Source organism: Zeus faber (genome assembly GCF_960531495.2).
Source record: "Zeus faber genome assembly, chromosome: 20".
Taxonomy (NCBI): domain Eukaryota; kingdom Metazoa; phylum Chordata; class Actinopteri; order Zeiformes; family Zeidae; genus Zeus; species Zeus faber.
This window is the reverse complement of record NC_137207.1, coordinates 26,510,244-26,526,062: the sequence shown is the minus strand read 5'-3', so window position 1 is coordinate 26,526,062 and position 15,819 is coordinate 26,510,244. Positions and strand designations below refer to the sequence as shown.

General features: G+C 44.7%; 2 protein-coding genes across 2 annotated transcripts; both read right to left on the bottom strand.

Moving 5' to 3' along the window:
- Positions 1-1,941: 1,941 nt before the first annotated feature.
- crygmx (crystallin, gamma MX) lies at positions 1,942-6,549 on the bottom strand (the record flags this gene model as incomplete). The annotated part of the gene is made up of 4 exons (XM_080021327.1): positions 1,942-2,217; positions 3,620-3,862; positions 6,206-6,291; positions 6,504-6,549. 4 exons carry the CDS (start codon positions 6,547-6,549, stop codon positions 1,942-1,944), a joined length of 651 nt encoding a protein of 216 aa, XP_079877453.1.
- A 261-nt stretch (positions 6,550-6,810) lies between these two features.
- Positions 6,811-14,516, bottom strand: crygmxl2 (crystallin, gamma MX, like 2; the record flags this gene model as incomplete). Its single annotated transcript, XM_080021326.1, has 4 exons — positions 6,811-7,086; positions 7,561-7,829; positions 13,336-13,429; positions 14,400-14,516. The coding sequence occupies 4 exons, from the start codon at positions 14,514-14,516 to the stop codon at positions 6,811-6,813; spliced, it is 756 nt and encodes a 251-aa protein (XP_079877452.1).
- Positions 14,517-15,819: the final 1,303 nt, after the last annotated feature.

Sequence of the window (15,819 nt, the reverse complement as noted above, 5' to 3'; positions counted from 1 at the left end):
ATGTATATGTATGAAAGTATGTATATGTATGTATGTATATGTATGTATGTATATGTATGAAAGTATGTATATGTATGTATGTATATGTATGTATGTATGTATATGTATGAAAGTATGTATATGTATGTATGTATGTATATGTATGTATGTATGTATATGTATGAAAGTACGTATATGTATGTATGTATATGTATGTATGTATGTATATGTATGAAAGTATGTATATGTATGTATGTATGTATATGTATGTATGTATGTATATGTATGAAAGTATGTATATGTATGTATGTATATGTATGTATGTATGTATATGTATGAAAGTATGTATATGTTTGTGACAAATAAACCTCTTGAATCTTGAATCTTCCTGCGAAAGAGGTCAAGGCCTCGGCCCCGATTCCTGCGAAAGCGTCCGTTCGGGCGAAGCTCTTCACAGAGCCGCCTCCTCCGCTCCGCCTCCTCCGCCGTTCCCTTTCATGCAAGCGCGAGGATGAGTTATTTTTTTCCGGGATCGCAACCGCCCCGGGCTCGCACAGAACCTCAAAACGCCCGGGTCCCGGTGCCGCCGCCTGCTCGCCGCGTCCGCGCCCCGTGCCGTTTGATGGGAATCGCTGACAGCCCCTCTTGACCCCTCGTGACCCCTGGTTAACGTCCACTTACGACGGGATGGGGGTGGGTGGGAGGGAGGCGCCTGCCAAACCCTTCTCACGTCTCATCCGGCGTCGCCCGCAGCACATCGGGTCCCGCGCCCCATCGACACTCCGCCGGGTGTCGGACGCCGGACGGCGATTCACTGGACTAACGCAGTAAAGATGACAGTCCTTTAATTGGACATTACTCAAGGCCAAAACTCATACTTCTGGTTGTTCTTGATCTTAAGAGACTCTCAAACACACTCACTGCTGGGCCTCGCATTTTTTTTAATCAATAATTAATGGTCAGAGTTATTTATTCATGTGTATCTTCGCCAATTACGCAGAGTCTAATTAACAATTTCAATAATTGATATTTATTTTTGAAAGAGCTCGGTATCTCGGGCCGATGAAAAATGTATGAGCTGGGGATGTGGACTGGCTTGTGTTTTTTTTTTTTTTTTGTTCTGAGAGCTGGATGCTCGGGGCGAGTACCAGGCCACTTTGACTCCCGCTCTTTGAGTCGGCTCGGGTCCTGTGATGTGGATCTAATATGGCTGCCTTTCATGGGCCCAAAGCGCCCGCTCTGTAACATGTGATCTCGTAAAGGCTCCTGTGCGCCCCATCTCCGCGTACCCTTTGCTTTTTTTTTTTTTTTTTCTGTTCTGAAATAAGCGGCTTCAAAAGAATAAGCTTCTGTTTCCTTGATAATTTGTCTCTGCTGATGACGTCACTGAAGGATTGCGGGAAAACCTCCGGGTCTCGCTCGAGCCGCGGAACCGACAGAGTTCAAGCCCAATCAACGTTAGAACCGCCGGGGCCGGAGTGGCACAGGAAGGCTTCGGATTTGACGAGCCGCGGCCCCCTGACCTCTTGGCGCCGACGGCGTTCGGTGTCAAAAAAAAAAGACAAAGGCCTCGTATTTTTTTTGTTTTTTTTTTAACTCGACTTCAGTCAAGTTTTCATTTATTTTATTTTAAACAGGACAGGAGGTCGGGAACGACGTTCCGTTCCCGTGCGACCAAAGCAAAGAGAGATCACCTGCGTTTTACTCTTCAGCATCACCTGAGCACCAAAGGGGTCGGGGGGGTCGGGGGGGCCCCTCAGGAGGCCACATGTGACGGACTAGAACCCGCTATCATCATTAAAACGTTGGATTAAAGTTGGATTAAAGGAAGGACCGCCACAGCACCGACACCAAGATCAGACAGGGCTGGAGGTACGAAGGGAGAAAGGAGGAGGTGGAGGAGGTGGAGGAGGTGTTGTGGCGTCGGTGGAGGAGACGGGGGGCGGGGGCGCGGGGGGCGGATCAGTTGACCTCGGTGACGCGCCTCAGGGAGCCGATGGTCGGGCTGGTGCTGCCCCACTCGCTGTGCCGGCGGTACTCGCCGGGGCGCAGGAAGTACTGGCGCCCCCGGTAGTGGGGGTGCTCGTGCAGGATCCAGTATCCCTCCATCACGTTGACGGAGGAGATGTCGCGGGTGTGGAAGCGCTCGTGCAGGTCGGGGCAGTCCTCCGCCAGCTCCATGTTCTGGCCCCCGAAGTCGGAGCGCTCGAAGATCTTCATCCTGTAGTTTCCGTGGTACTGAGGGAAGAGGAGAGGGGGTTATTGATCATCAGCACGGCATCAGGCTCCTTCTCATTAACACGGTGAACCAGGTGAACCAGGTGAACCAGCGACGGTTTCACCACCTGGTTCGCAACGTTCAGAACCGGCGCCAAACTCGAATGGCGGCGTCAGGCCACCGCCGTTCAGCCACGGCTGGTGGCGGCTGGCGTTTGCGGCAGGGAGGCGACGCAGGCTCCAGTACATATTGTAGGTCTGCATGTTCCGCAGAATTATACAGTACCATGCACAGTAACCATGTACAGTATTTATACACATCCTCCTCTAGCATCATCCCTTGACCCCAAATGGCAAAAGATGAATACAGAATAAGGGGCGTGTCTGATGAAGGTCTATGTCCCCTGGTTCCCAACGTGGGGTCCTTCGAGAGGTTCCAGGGGGTCCCCAGCAAAATGATTTAGTTAAACTTCACTGTTATTTGATTTTCTGTACGAGACGTTAGCGCCGTTGGAGAACGTCCTGTGATGACCCTCCTGATCCTAGTTTCACTGTTAGATATTTATTTAACGAAAAATATCCTCTCAGTCTGGGATTCCAGGGACTAAATCGAATCAAACGTGGTCCGTGGACGGATGCGTATCAAATTGAGGATCCTTGATACAGAAGAACAGCTGAGAATAACTACATAATGGGACCGAAACATTTCTGCAATAACAAGGGTTAGGGCCAGCCTACCAGAGGGGGCTGTGTTTATTAGTATGTATAATAATTATTATTTATTATTATTATTATGTATTTAATGTATTGCAAGATTCACAAAATAATACACATCCTCGGCCAAAAACAGCAGAAAGTTTTTCATTTTGAAATTGAATTATGGGATATTTCAGCCTTTGTAGGGAACATTGTTTTTTCACAATGTTCATTTAGGGTTGGTCTGTCAAATCCTCAGGACCCTCCAGAATGCCTGATGCCCCCCTGGAAAGTCCCCTAGAGCTGGCCAGGTGTACCATGACGATTTTTGCAAATTCCACTTAAGCAATTTCGTGAGTTCCAGCAGAACATTATTCAATTATCAAAATAGTTGGCGATTAATCGTTGCAGCTCTGGTGTCGAGGGCTGAGATATTGATAGAGTTGCATGCTAAATGTGTTAGCTCAATGACTGGCTGCAGAGGGAATCACCTAGCCTAGCTCCTGTGTCTTTTTTGTTTGTTTGTTTTTAATTATGCCCTAGGATGATAAGAACAATATGAAGGTCGTTCAGCATTTCTTTGTTCCTTCTTTCTTGTTTTTTTTTTTTTCATTTGTCAGGTCCCCGAGTCGACATCGGCTTGAGAATCGGGCCCCTGACAGAATGCAGCGGAGTAGCCCAGCCGTGAAGCGAGAGGTGAAGGACCCGTGCGTGGCGCAGCACTCACGGGGGGAACCATGCGGCAGGAGCGGATGCAGTCGTTGAAGCCGGCCCAGCGCTGGTAGTCGGGGTAGTCGCCCTTGTGCAGCATGTACTGGTAGCCGGCGTAGTTGGGCTTCTCGTAGGCCACCCAGCAGCCGCTCTCCACCTTGATGGAGTTGCAGCGGCTCAGGTGGTTCTGCATCTCGGCACAGTCGCTGCTGCACTCATAGTGGCGGCCCTGGAAGTTCTTCTCCTCGTAAAAGACAATCTGCGGGAGGCGTGGGCGGGCGGGGTAAATACAGACAGGGATACACAATTTAAATTAGATGAGAAAAAATATCTGCACCAAATAAACATATACATTTTTATGATATTGGACCAGAGTGGGCTCCAGTACCGGAAAATAACTTATTATGTTCGGAAAAGATAAAAAAAAAAATAATACCGAGCAAATAGACACTGGAGCTGCATCACTATAGATTGATTTTATTCAAACGCAACAATCTCAACAGAAAATATTTGACGACTGTGAATGAATCTTGTTCTGACATTATACAGACAATCATCAATAAACAAATTATATTCAGGAGGGTACTGCTCCAAAAGAAGAAGAAAAAGAAAAAGTTTAAAAATATTGGTTATATTTAATGTTAAAAAACACATACGTACTTCATACAGTAAATAAGTGATGTTGGTTTTGTTGCCACTGGACACACGACGAAAACAAGTCGCACTGATAATACAGGTAATACAGGGTTGCCAGGTTTCATGGGTTGCTCGCCCAACCGGGCTACGTCAAACTGTGTTGAAATTAACAGTTCTTAGTGCGAAAACGTCGAAACTTTGAAAAGATGAAAGTTGGAACCTCAACTGTACTGATACACTTTCTTTCATTTTATTTTTATTTTTATGAAAATCGACTTTTAGGAGCCTCGCGTCTGATTCCGAGGAAGTTTGGCGCTGGGTATTGTCTACTTGACCTGGCAACCTTGATTGGACCCCCCCGAGGTTGACAAACAGATTAATTATCGATTGAACATGATCATTTCCGCAGTTTAAAATGAATAGAAAACACTTCTCATTTGGGGAAAAAAACCCCTCTCAGGTTAAACGCGAAGGCATGCCGTGAAACTGTCCGCAAAACAAAACACCCAAAGAGCGGGGAAATCGAGGCTCATGGCCCCCGCACCGCCCGGAGCAGGTGAGGCGAGCTAGCTTAAAGGGCGCGGGCTACTTTGGATCGAAACGATGCAAAACCAAACCACGAGAAAGAAAGAAAACACGCCCTCGTAAGAACGTGCGTCACCACAAACGATACAAATGTTTGACAATAAACATTTGGAAAACGGTGGTTGAAAAGTCACCGCTGTGGCCCCGCCCCCAACGTCTGCCGATGACGTCATAGTTCAAGTATCCTATCTACAGCAAGCACAGTATCATAGTGATAATGATGATGATAATTATAGCTATTATTATTACAGGTGTTTAGCCTTTCCCCACCTATAATGTCATCTACAGTTCACTCTCTACACACAGTTATAGCAAACTTTTCTCATTTTATGTAATTTCCATATAATTATAAATGTTAAATATCTCAAGGTGTCCTTTATCTGTTGCTTACACTCTTGAAACGTAAACAGGAACAGCGGCAAAGCCGTGCGTTCCCTGACCATAATGCTAGCTTCCATTTGTGAAATAACAGTTAAGAACAAATAAAAACGTTCATTTTGTGCACACCATTGTTGGCATTACGCACACTGATGTATATTTTAAATGTAAAGGTAAAAGATGTGCCACACATTTTATGATTATGAATAACGTTGACCTGCTGCTCTTCCAGATTCCTGTGCGGTCCAGCTGACTGGAAAGGCTGAGGTGTGCAAGTTCCGCTGCAAATTACAGGTAGGCCTTGTTGTTTTTTACATTGTGGTTTTTGTTTTGAATTAAAAATTTGCCACGCACTGTGGTATCAACTAACTGTTATCTTTGATGTGCAGTGCACATGATCCGCATTCTGTATACTGTATTTTTCAGTGGCAATATTCCCAAAATACTTTTCAAGGTAACACATCGTTTTGATTAGACATCTCTCTACAAATACGTGCAATTGCCTAGTTAAGACCGACTGAAGCTTATAAGAAATGGGAATAATATTTAAGCATGTGTATTTACCATTTGCTACTCAACACATAATTGAATTAAGTAATTTCTTAGCTTCCTGCACATGATGCACATAACAAAATTCACTGCAGACCTAAACCCAAAATTCACTGCAACTGCACTGCAAAGCACCTGAGTAATTCTGAGGTATTTGATGCCAAATATATTTAAACAGGAGGCTTATTTTATGTGAAACAAAAATAAGAACATTTGTATATAAAAAAACAAAGCAATTGTTTTGTTTGCATCAAAGTATCGGTACCGGCACTCAAAACCAATAATCGGCCCTTGTACATTTCGACGATGTTGCTTTTTGGTTTCGTAGATTTTCTCTTTTCTTTTACGAGTTTATTCTTTAAAACAGCTAAATATCAAGGTATTACCATTTGTCAGTCTCTGCCAGCGTGTATGTATTGCCTATGCGTGTCTGTATCATAGGTTGCGTGCTTACCTTGCCCATTGTAACTGTGTTCACTTTGGACTGGACCGGACGTTGGGCAGTGCAGGGCGTCTTTATAGACCCCGCCGGGATCAGGGCTTTGCAAACGTGACACAAAGCTTTGTCGTGTCAGCACTGCAGAGCTATAGGACTGGTGGGCTGCGGCCGCTCGCTTTGTCTCTGTCAAAGCTCTTGCCTGTCTATGGAAAATACTGTACAGCTGCACTTTTTTTTTTTTTGCTAAAAAGGCCCACAATAAGAGTTGCAACCTCTGCCTTTACTGGCCTAAAGGCATGGCCTGAATGTATACGCAGGCTGCGAGGGGAGAGGCCGGGAAGCAAAGACTCTCGGTTCATTATTTCCGTAGTTAAAAAAGTTTGTGTTGAGAAACTTTGTTGAAACGTCGCTGAAATCCAGGAAAAACCTTAACCTTCAAAATGTTAGTGTTTTTATGGATTAATACACACTGACCGTGATGTAAATAAGTGATGCACTTTTTACTCTCGAGTGTTATTACCTATACCCTGATATTGAAAGTTTCATCTGAACTATGGGGGAAAAAAATGACAAAGGACATTTATGTTTTGGGGAAAAGTAATCCAGACTTTTATTTAGATTTACATGCCGCTCCTCATCCTCCTGAAAGAGCCCACCATGGGGTTGTGGCAGCCCCAGTCACCACAGGCTCTGTAATCTCCGGGGCGCAGGAAGTACTGACGACCCCTGTAGTTGGGGTGCTCGTAGAAGATCCAGAAGCCCTCCAAGATGGTGCAAGAGAAGATGTCGCGGTAGCGGAAACGGTCGTACACATTGGGGCAGTCATCCATGAACTCCATCATGTGGCCCATCATCTCGGGCCTGTTGAAGATCCTCATCTTGTAGGCTCCCCTGTACTGTGAGAGTTGAGGGGGAAGGCATTATTATCTTATATTAACGTTGTACACTTTAAGTCAATTTTCTTTTGCGTGTTTATTATAATTATTAGTTCAGCTTCTTCCTTTTTCACAGAAGATAAGAGAGATCTCACTTTTCGAAGCAGGCAAATGAGCTCTTTCCTCAATTATATATTCTTCTAGGCTCTGAACTGTCAGAAATGATCAATTTAACTGAATAAAGAAAAGATAGCAAGTCTTTTTGGGGATGGCTGTGTCGGATTCCTTTTTAAAGCAGCACCGCCTCTCCTTGTGGACCTTGCTTGAGATCCTTTCATATTCTGACCCACCACGGCATATATACGTGACATCAAAAGGCCGGTGATTGACATCCATTTCTAAGACAGCGTTTGATGTAAGCTGCGGGTTGGTTGGGGTGGGTGTGTGGGTCGGAGGGGATTCTACCGATCTCCTCTGTCACTTTGATTGACTTACGGGGGGGAACATCTGGCAGGAGCGGATGCAGTTGTTGAAGCCCATCCAGCTGTGGAAGTCTGGGTACTCGCCCTGGCCCATGATGTACTGGTAGCCCATGTAGTTGGGCTTCTCGTAGGCCACCCAGTGACCACCACTCACACGGATGGAGTTGCAGCAGTTGAAGTGCCTGTAGGTGTCCATGCAGTCGCTGTTGCACTCCCAGTGGCGGCCCTGGTAGTTGCGGCCCTCGTAGAAGATGATCTTTGGGCAGAGAGAGGGACATTGCACTTAAAGTTTGTCCTAACAATCTAAAGTCCCACTGTCTGGATGCTGTGCTGGTGAATGGGCTCTAGGGGACACTGCTCTCCCTTAAACAAGCTCCCTTGCTGTATGTGCAATCATTCACAGTTCCTTGTGCCTTTTCCAGGTGAATATTGATGTAATATAAAGTAGATCTCTTGTATTTAAAATATTTTTAATTTCATTCTTATTGTTCACATGGCCAATTTAAACTAGTACCTTTTTGGTGGATTTCCCTCTGATAAATGTTAGACTGACAACTGCTTAAACTGAAGCATTTGCTCCATAATGACTGTCAAACAAATACAACGAAAATGCATTACAGAGATTAAACTATTAACCTCATAGCCAGTTTCTCCAAAGACCTCCTCTCGGATTCTTTTAGGACATTAAATGACCTCCAAAGAACTGCCGAAAATTGTGTGGTTGCGAGGTTCTTCAACCAAAACCAAACACTTTTCCTCCCTCATTTTTGCTTTGTTAAATCTGTCTGTTATATCTTTACCCCTAGATGCCCAAATGGTGCCGTTTCTCCCACTAACTCCTCAACTTTCCCATCAAAGCAGCAGTCGTGATGTGCGTCAGTTCATACCTTTCCCATGGTTGGATGGCTGGGGATGTTTGTGCACCGTAGCATTAGGAGCATCTACACTGCCCTTTTATACCATTCCACTGACAAACGAGGCCTCTGACACGTCAGGAACTACTAGTCTTTACCTTTTCAGACATGAACCATGGTTCCCCTTTTGTTTGCCAGCATATGGGCGACTTGACTACCAAGTGCTAGAGTTAACCTATAGAATTCCACCCCTCTTTTCTCTCCCAAAACCAGCCCCCATAAAGGTGACCATTCAGACCCTTATTCAGCCATGACCTGGTATTGCTGCCTTTTGAAATATCAGACAAAGAGCTGTTACTGTAGGTATGTGCCCCCAAAACAACAACACAGCTTTAAAAAGAAAGAAAGAAAGGTTTACAGTAGGTGAGGTCTTTCTAGTTTATAGTGGTCTGTTCTGGATGCTGTTAACTAGTACTGAACTCAGTGGATTATTTTCATTTTGATACAGCTTTCAAACCCAACCAGGCGTCAATAACAATAATAATGGCGTTTATTTCATTTATTTTTCCACTTTGACTCGGGTTGGAGGCTTCCCGGGAGGGACACAGGCCACCGTGTGGTCATGCATTAAGTCCTGTTGTTATGAATGATACATATGGCGCCGATTGAATCTGGCTGCAGTGTTGATGTAATCAACAGTGATCTGTTGTGTCTTTTGTGCTTCCATCGCCTGCAGTTGTACTGTGATGCCAGACGGGGTTTCTCTGTGCACGAATGTACAGAAGACACTGGTGTGTCTGTGTGTGTGTGTGTGTGTGTGTGTGTGTGTGTGTGTGTGTGTGTGTGTGTGTGTGTGTGTGTGTGTGTGTGTGTGTGTGTGTGTGTGTGTGTGTGTGTGTGTGTGTGTGTGTGTGTGAGAAAGAGTGGATGGGGGCATATGTGTATTTGAGTCTGTGGATGAAGTGATAGTTTGTTCTTGAGTCTTTGGCTGGCAAGCATAGCCCTGAGCTTAAGGGGAATAGGCCAGAACCCCCCCCACGCACACACGCACACACGCAGACATGCATACACGCAGACACCCTCCTATGTGTTGTGTTCCCAAAGCCCAGCTCATGCGAGAAAGGTCATGCTCATCCTTTAGCCTTTCATGGGGGATAAAGAGCCGGTGCCCCCACCCTCCACTGTGTGCAGAGTGGGTGCACTCTGTATTGCGCTTTTTGCAGCTTCATCTGTGTTTTAAAAAAGAAAGACAGAAAGAAAGGAAAAAAGACAAACGCTTTCACCAATACAATAGCTATTATGTTCCCGGGTTGGAAAAAATAAACCTGCTACTGTGGCAGTATGCCGAAAAAAACCAAACTGCGGTTCTGGGCCCGTGTTAAGGAACGGTGTTGATAAGCTTTAGTTTCTTTGATCAGTTGTCGCCTTGATACTCTCGCAGGCTTCAATAGGTTTCATGTTTGAAGCCAAATTCTTTCTCTATGACATAAATAGATCATTGATATGCTTTCATCACAGCGCATGGCGTAATTGTGACAGATTATCAGATGGGACGTTGGTTAGGGCTGCAGATATTCCTCTATAGTCACATTCAAATTTGTATGCTTTATTATTTTTAATATTCTAATGTATTCAAATTTTGAATGCTCAAATTTCATACTGAGGGGGGGGCGTTATGCACGGTTCCCCAGCCCCTCAGCTCCGATCAGAGCAATCTTTTCTCCTAAAAAAGCAAATAAAAACTCTAGATCTATTGTAATTTACTCTGTTTCCTGCTGCTGCTTGGCTGTGGATAGCTCCTGAAAATATCCCCCCCTGTTCTCATGGTCCGGTGGCAAATGCCCCGCGGCCTGGCACGGTACAATACGTGAGCCAGTGGCTGGGAACCTCTGCACTAGAGGACATTCCGTCAGTGATGGTCGAGTTTATTTCGCCACAGCAGTGGAATTACTGGACATTCTAGTCAAAGACGCACCCTCCCTTGTGCACACAGTGAAACACGGAGGAGAGGGGAACGCGCCGGCATGCTCGTGAGTCTCCACCAAACCAGACTTTGCACATGGTTGCCGGGAATATTTCTCTAATGTGCATACTGTACTGTGCAACAAACTGGATTAACATATATTGAAGTTTATTGCTCATTACATGTGAATTGACATGTGTTTGACATCTATGACAATTGATTCACTAACGTTAGCCCAAACATTTATAAGCAATTATTTATTTATAAAAATAAATACACAATCGAATGGACATTTCAGCATTTGAATATTCCTATTTTTTTTTAATAATCGAATTATATTTGAATTTTGTTCCTGCAGCCCTCATGTTGGTTTGATTTAGTGAATTTCCGGAGCAGATCTTTCTGTTATATGATATATTTTTTTACCAACATGGGAGGAAAAGATTTAGAATAAACACCATTTAAAACATCTAGGATGTTCTTTATTCCTTATGCCGTCATGATGACTCATTAAATGATCAACCTATTAATTCCTTTCGCCAAGGCTGCAGAACCATCATAATCTATCTGCAAGTACAATGATATTTATTTTCACAGTATATTTGTACACACAAGAAATTTGACTGTAAGTGTGACGGCGAACACAGAGCAAAAGGAGACTTTTTATTATTTTTTTTACTATATGTGGATTAAATATCCTCCCTCCCACAGTGTAGTTCCTAATGTATGGATACAGTGTGCTCGTGCTACTGCAGGTGCTCCTCACTTAATGGCCAAGTTTCGTTCCTAGGACCAGGTCATTAAGCGAATTGGTCGATAAGCGAGGACCCGTGTTATTTCATGGTAAGGGGGCGTGGCTGGTGTATATAGTGTATATATAGTATGAGACTGAGAATGAAAATGGAGATGAGATGTATACAGTGTATATAGTGTATAAAGGGTGATTCGCGAGGAGATGCTTGACGCTGAGACGCAGCAGTATTGTACGCAGCATACAATACAGACTGGTCAGAGAGCTGCTTGTGAGTCTGGACAGTCTTTAAACATGTAGGTTGTTAAGTGAGGAATACCTGTACTCGTAAAAGTGATCTTAGACCTCATATCAGCGTGATGTGATGTTGTTAAAGTTAGTTATGGCTTGAGGTGCAGCTTGATGTTTGATTTTGTTAAATCAGAAGTTGGTGAATAAATCCCTCACTCAAAATATCACTCAAGGTCTTTGAATTCAGTGATCTATCTTCTCAATCTCATTGTAACTGAAAATGTCAGCACGTCTACCACACTCCAAGAATCTGAACAGTTCTTGTGATTATAATAAATAAAATATTAATATTAATATGAATTCCCATTCCTGGTATGCATCAACCACATATATAAAATCGCTAATGTGCCGTCCTAACGTGGATTGCTTTTTCACCACAACAAATGAAACCTCACACATGTAAATAAAATATTATCATTCCAGCAGGAAAACAAATATCACACCCAGGGAAAGACTTTAGAGTTTACTTCACACCCGGGAAGTTGTTCTGGATTCCCCGCTATATTTCAGTTGTATTTTCATTAATTCAGTCAGGCACCTGGCTGGGCAGCTTAAGTAGTCTCAGGGCCCGTATGCCTGTCAAGCTCTGTATGAATCTCTGCAAATGTGAAATATAAACAATGCAACAATCCAACTAAGTTCAGTAACAGACTGAAAACAGACTGAAAATGAAAGCAGATTCACTTTAACTCATTAAAGGTTGATACATTCCACAATTTGTAGTTTCAGTGATAGAAAGTCAGCACAGGCGAGTGCTGCTTTCGGTCGAGCTTCGTAGACGGAATGAAGACGGACCCCGTGTGAACTGACCAATCGACCAAATGATGTGACGCCGATTCCGGGACGGTGACGTGATGCATCTGGTGAAGCCCAGGGGTTACTCCACAATATGGACAACACCGCTTGTGTCATCATCTCCATCCCCGTTGTCACGGTTGAGGAACATTCTTCCAACCGTAACTCATTAGCCGAGACCTCGGCTATTGGCGGGTCCATGTGCGCATTTATTTATTTTTCTCTTGGGGGTGGGAGGGCATAGTGGGTGGTGGTGGGGTTTTGGACCCTTGTTCCACAGGCTCCTCAAATGATCATCTTTAGCGGCACCACAAAACACCCCCCCACCCCCCCACCCTGAAGGGATAGCAACATCACAGGGGCCCCCGCTCGCTCGCTCTGTTCCCCCCTGCAGCAGAAGAAAGAAACCCGCTGAGGAGCAATCCACACTTCATCTCGCAACGATGGAAGAAAAGGCAGAAGGAGAATGGAGCGGAGTTCGGGGGTGTGGGGATGGTGTGTGGTGGTGTTGGGGGCGCAGCATACAGCCCCATTGTGTCCGAGGATCTATATACGACCAATCTGAGAAGCCGCCCGGGAGATGAAGACACCGTGAGCCCCGCCGAATGACAAGTCAGTTGGGGACCCCTGTGAAAGATGAGCGCCCAACGCTCTGACAGACAGCAGCCCTGACACTGTGCCACTGTGCCCCTGTGCACAACCTTTTTATCAACAGGCTACAGTAAAAAGATGCCAAAAGAAAATAAAGAATGTCACCTTTTCGTATAGGTCACTCCGGAGCAGCTCACTTGGTAAAACAAATTTCAGGTCAGAAGATACCAAACCAACCCGGACTCTTAATCCGAGCGGCAGTCTCTCTGACCCCGGCCTGAACGGTATGTCTCACACCTCAATTATTGAAGACAGAGATAGGAGAGCCCTGCTTGTCATGCCTCCAACATGGTTTTCTGAGCAGTCATTATTCAAATCAACAACAACAACAACACGACGCTGCTGAGGTGTGGGTAAACAAGGGCTCGCTCGTGATTCTTGTGCTCGAGAGAGCCGGCTAATCCGTGCTGAAAACGCGGTGCGGACGGCTGGCCGGCCGGCATCTCGCCAAAAAGCCTCCCACGCTGGCGGAAGCGCAAGGACCTCTTCCTTTGCCGGTGAGATCATCCTCTCCATTCTTGTTCTCCACGAAATCTCCAGGCGTCCGGCTTCTCTTGTCGCTGCCAGCGCGCACGCTCTATCGGGGGACGCCAGACGCCGGGGCCGCTGTGAGCGCGTGCCAGGGCCCGGATTTACTGCCACGCGTCTGATGTGTTCCATCTTTTTGCTGGGGGATAATTAAAAGAGGAAATGGTGTTGGAAGAAGTAAACGGGAGGCAGAGGAGGAGAGCTGAGGGTGCGGGGGGTGTGTGTGTAGGGGGGTAGGATGGAGGTTTGGGCCAGGCGAACGGATGCAGCTGTCAATTATGTTGATTATGTTGTGGATGAGTTTTGTTTTTTTGTTTGTTTGTTTTGCTTCCCCTTTCTCCCGACTTGACGCTAAACTGTTCTCCGCCAGGATTTAGTTGGAAAGTTTGAGATGAATCCAGATGTAATTAAAAACATTTGGTCTAAATGAGGAGCACTTTAAGCGTTTAAGTCTCGTGATGTGAATGTTGTGTTTTTAGAAATGTGTTGATAATGGCCAGCGACAGGTTTTTATTAAAGCTTTGCAATCATGGAACTCTCTATACCAAGAACAAGACAGACAAGTAGGTTTTGAGTACATACTAAGGCCAGGCGATATTGATTAAATCAAATATTAGGGTGTTTTTTGACTAATAACTGGATTTTGTGGATTTTGTGAATGACTATTTGTGTATCCATAATATTAACACACAAGAAATATTTGAGAAACAATTATTAGTAATGTAGATATTATGACAGGTTGGAAAGGAGTTGATTGTAACAGCTATAATGGACTATAAAGTTCAGAAAACTGCACTACTTTACTGTAATACATCCGAATGCCTATACTGCCATATTACGAAGTCTCAGACGATATCTAGTCTCGTATCAAAATATCGATATTATATCCATATATCGCCCAGCTGTAGAAATAAAAAACTTCGTTTTTCTTCTAAGCAGAAGTTAATCTAAGTTTTATCAAGATTCCCAGTCTCTTTCTCATCTAGGATTTCAGAATCATTATTTTCTTGATTCATGACATTGGGATTCTCCATGGTGCATCTTGGTGTGAACTGGGGGTACGGGGAGGGAGCACCGCCCTTCCTCGCCAGGCGGATGCACCTCCGGGAGTCGTAGCTTTTAGTCACACTCCTCATCTCCACACCTCTGTTTTGACGTGGCACATCTCCCGTGCCCCAAAGCTTTAAAGGTTTAAACAGCAACTTTTCGCCCCTGTGATCCAGGTGCCTTTAAAACAAGTCACGTTGTTTACTGACACATGCCAAAAAAAAGAGAGAAAAAAAAAAGAAAAGTTCATCCCTGTCTCATCTCCCGGTTTTAGAAGGATGCAGCTCGCCTCCCAATCCCGGGCAGCGCTTCCTCCAGAGCCCTGACGAACAAACCCTGCCCATCACCGCGTGCTAAATTTGTAATCAGATGTGATGCCGCCGCTCACTTCCTCAAAAAACTGTCATCAAAGCAAATAAGTTCTGACAACAGTTAGTGACAAGTGCACCAGAGGAGGAGAGGCAACAAATCAGCTTTTTTCACACCAGGTATCAATTATTGACCGTGCCCCCACTACTACCACCACCACTCCCCTCTACTCCCCGCTCCGCCCCAGCCCGAGCCAGCAGACGCCTTGTGATAATGCAATACACCAATTTAAAAAATAAATAATAAAGCCGGGTCTGCTCCATTGTTGCGAGGCCTTATGAGCTTGATTGACTGACTGCACATTTTCCTCGTTGGCAGTCAAGGCAGATCAAAAGAGGCCTCGTCTTATTGCCCAAGGCCACTCGCAATTTATTTAGAGGGGGCTGTGCTGCCGTCCCAGCAGGTAACCATATTGGGCAGAGACACTCTGGATAATCACAGCTTTGAGGTGCCTCTCAAATCCCACCTCCACCGGCTCTGCCGCGCACAAATGCACGCATATGATTTACAAGGAACTCGCCCTTATTATACTAAATTAAGCCGCTGCATTAGGGCGTGTTAATATTCGCCAGCTGCTCAAAGATGGTGACCCTATCTGCTCCAAAATGTCACATTACTGTTCTATTTCTAGCTTTTTCTATTTGAAATGTTGACATTTTGGGCATGTACACTTACTGTTATTTCTACACTAATTACCCAATTACTCCTAATAATTACCTATTAATAATTAATTACCATAATACCTAATTGAAATTAAAAATCTACCCATATACCGGTATATGCTTAATTCTTAGATAAGAATTAATACTTAATACTTAATACTAGAAAAGAAAATCGACACAAAGCTTGCTGTACTCTCCGAGACCTTGTTTAACAACTGTTTCGAATAACATTCTGGTCCCGGAGCCGGAGGAAGAATTATTCTTAGATATGACGTGAAGCATGTAAGTTCATGTACCAAAATTTTTTTTAAACTGGATACGGTGGTTTTCGGGGACGGTTGTAATTTGAGCTCAACGAAGT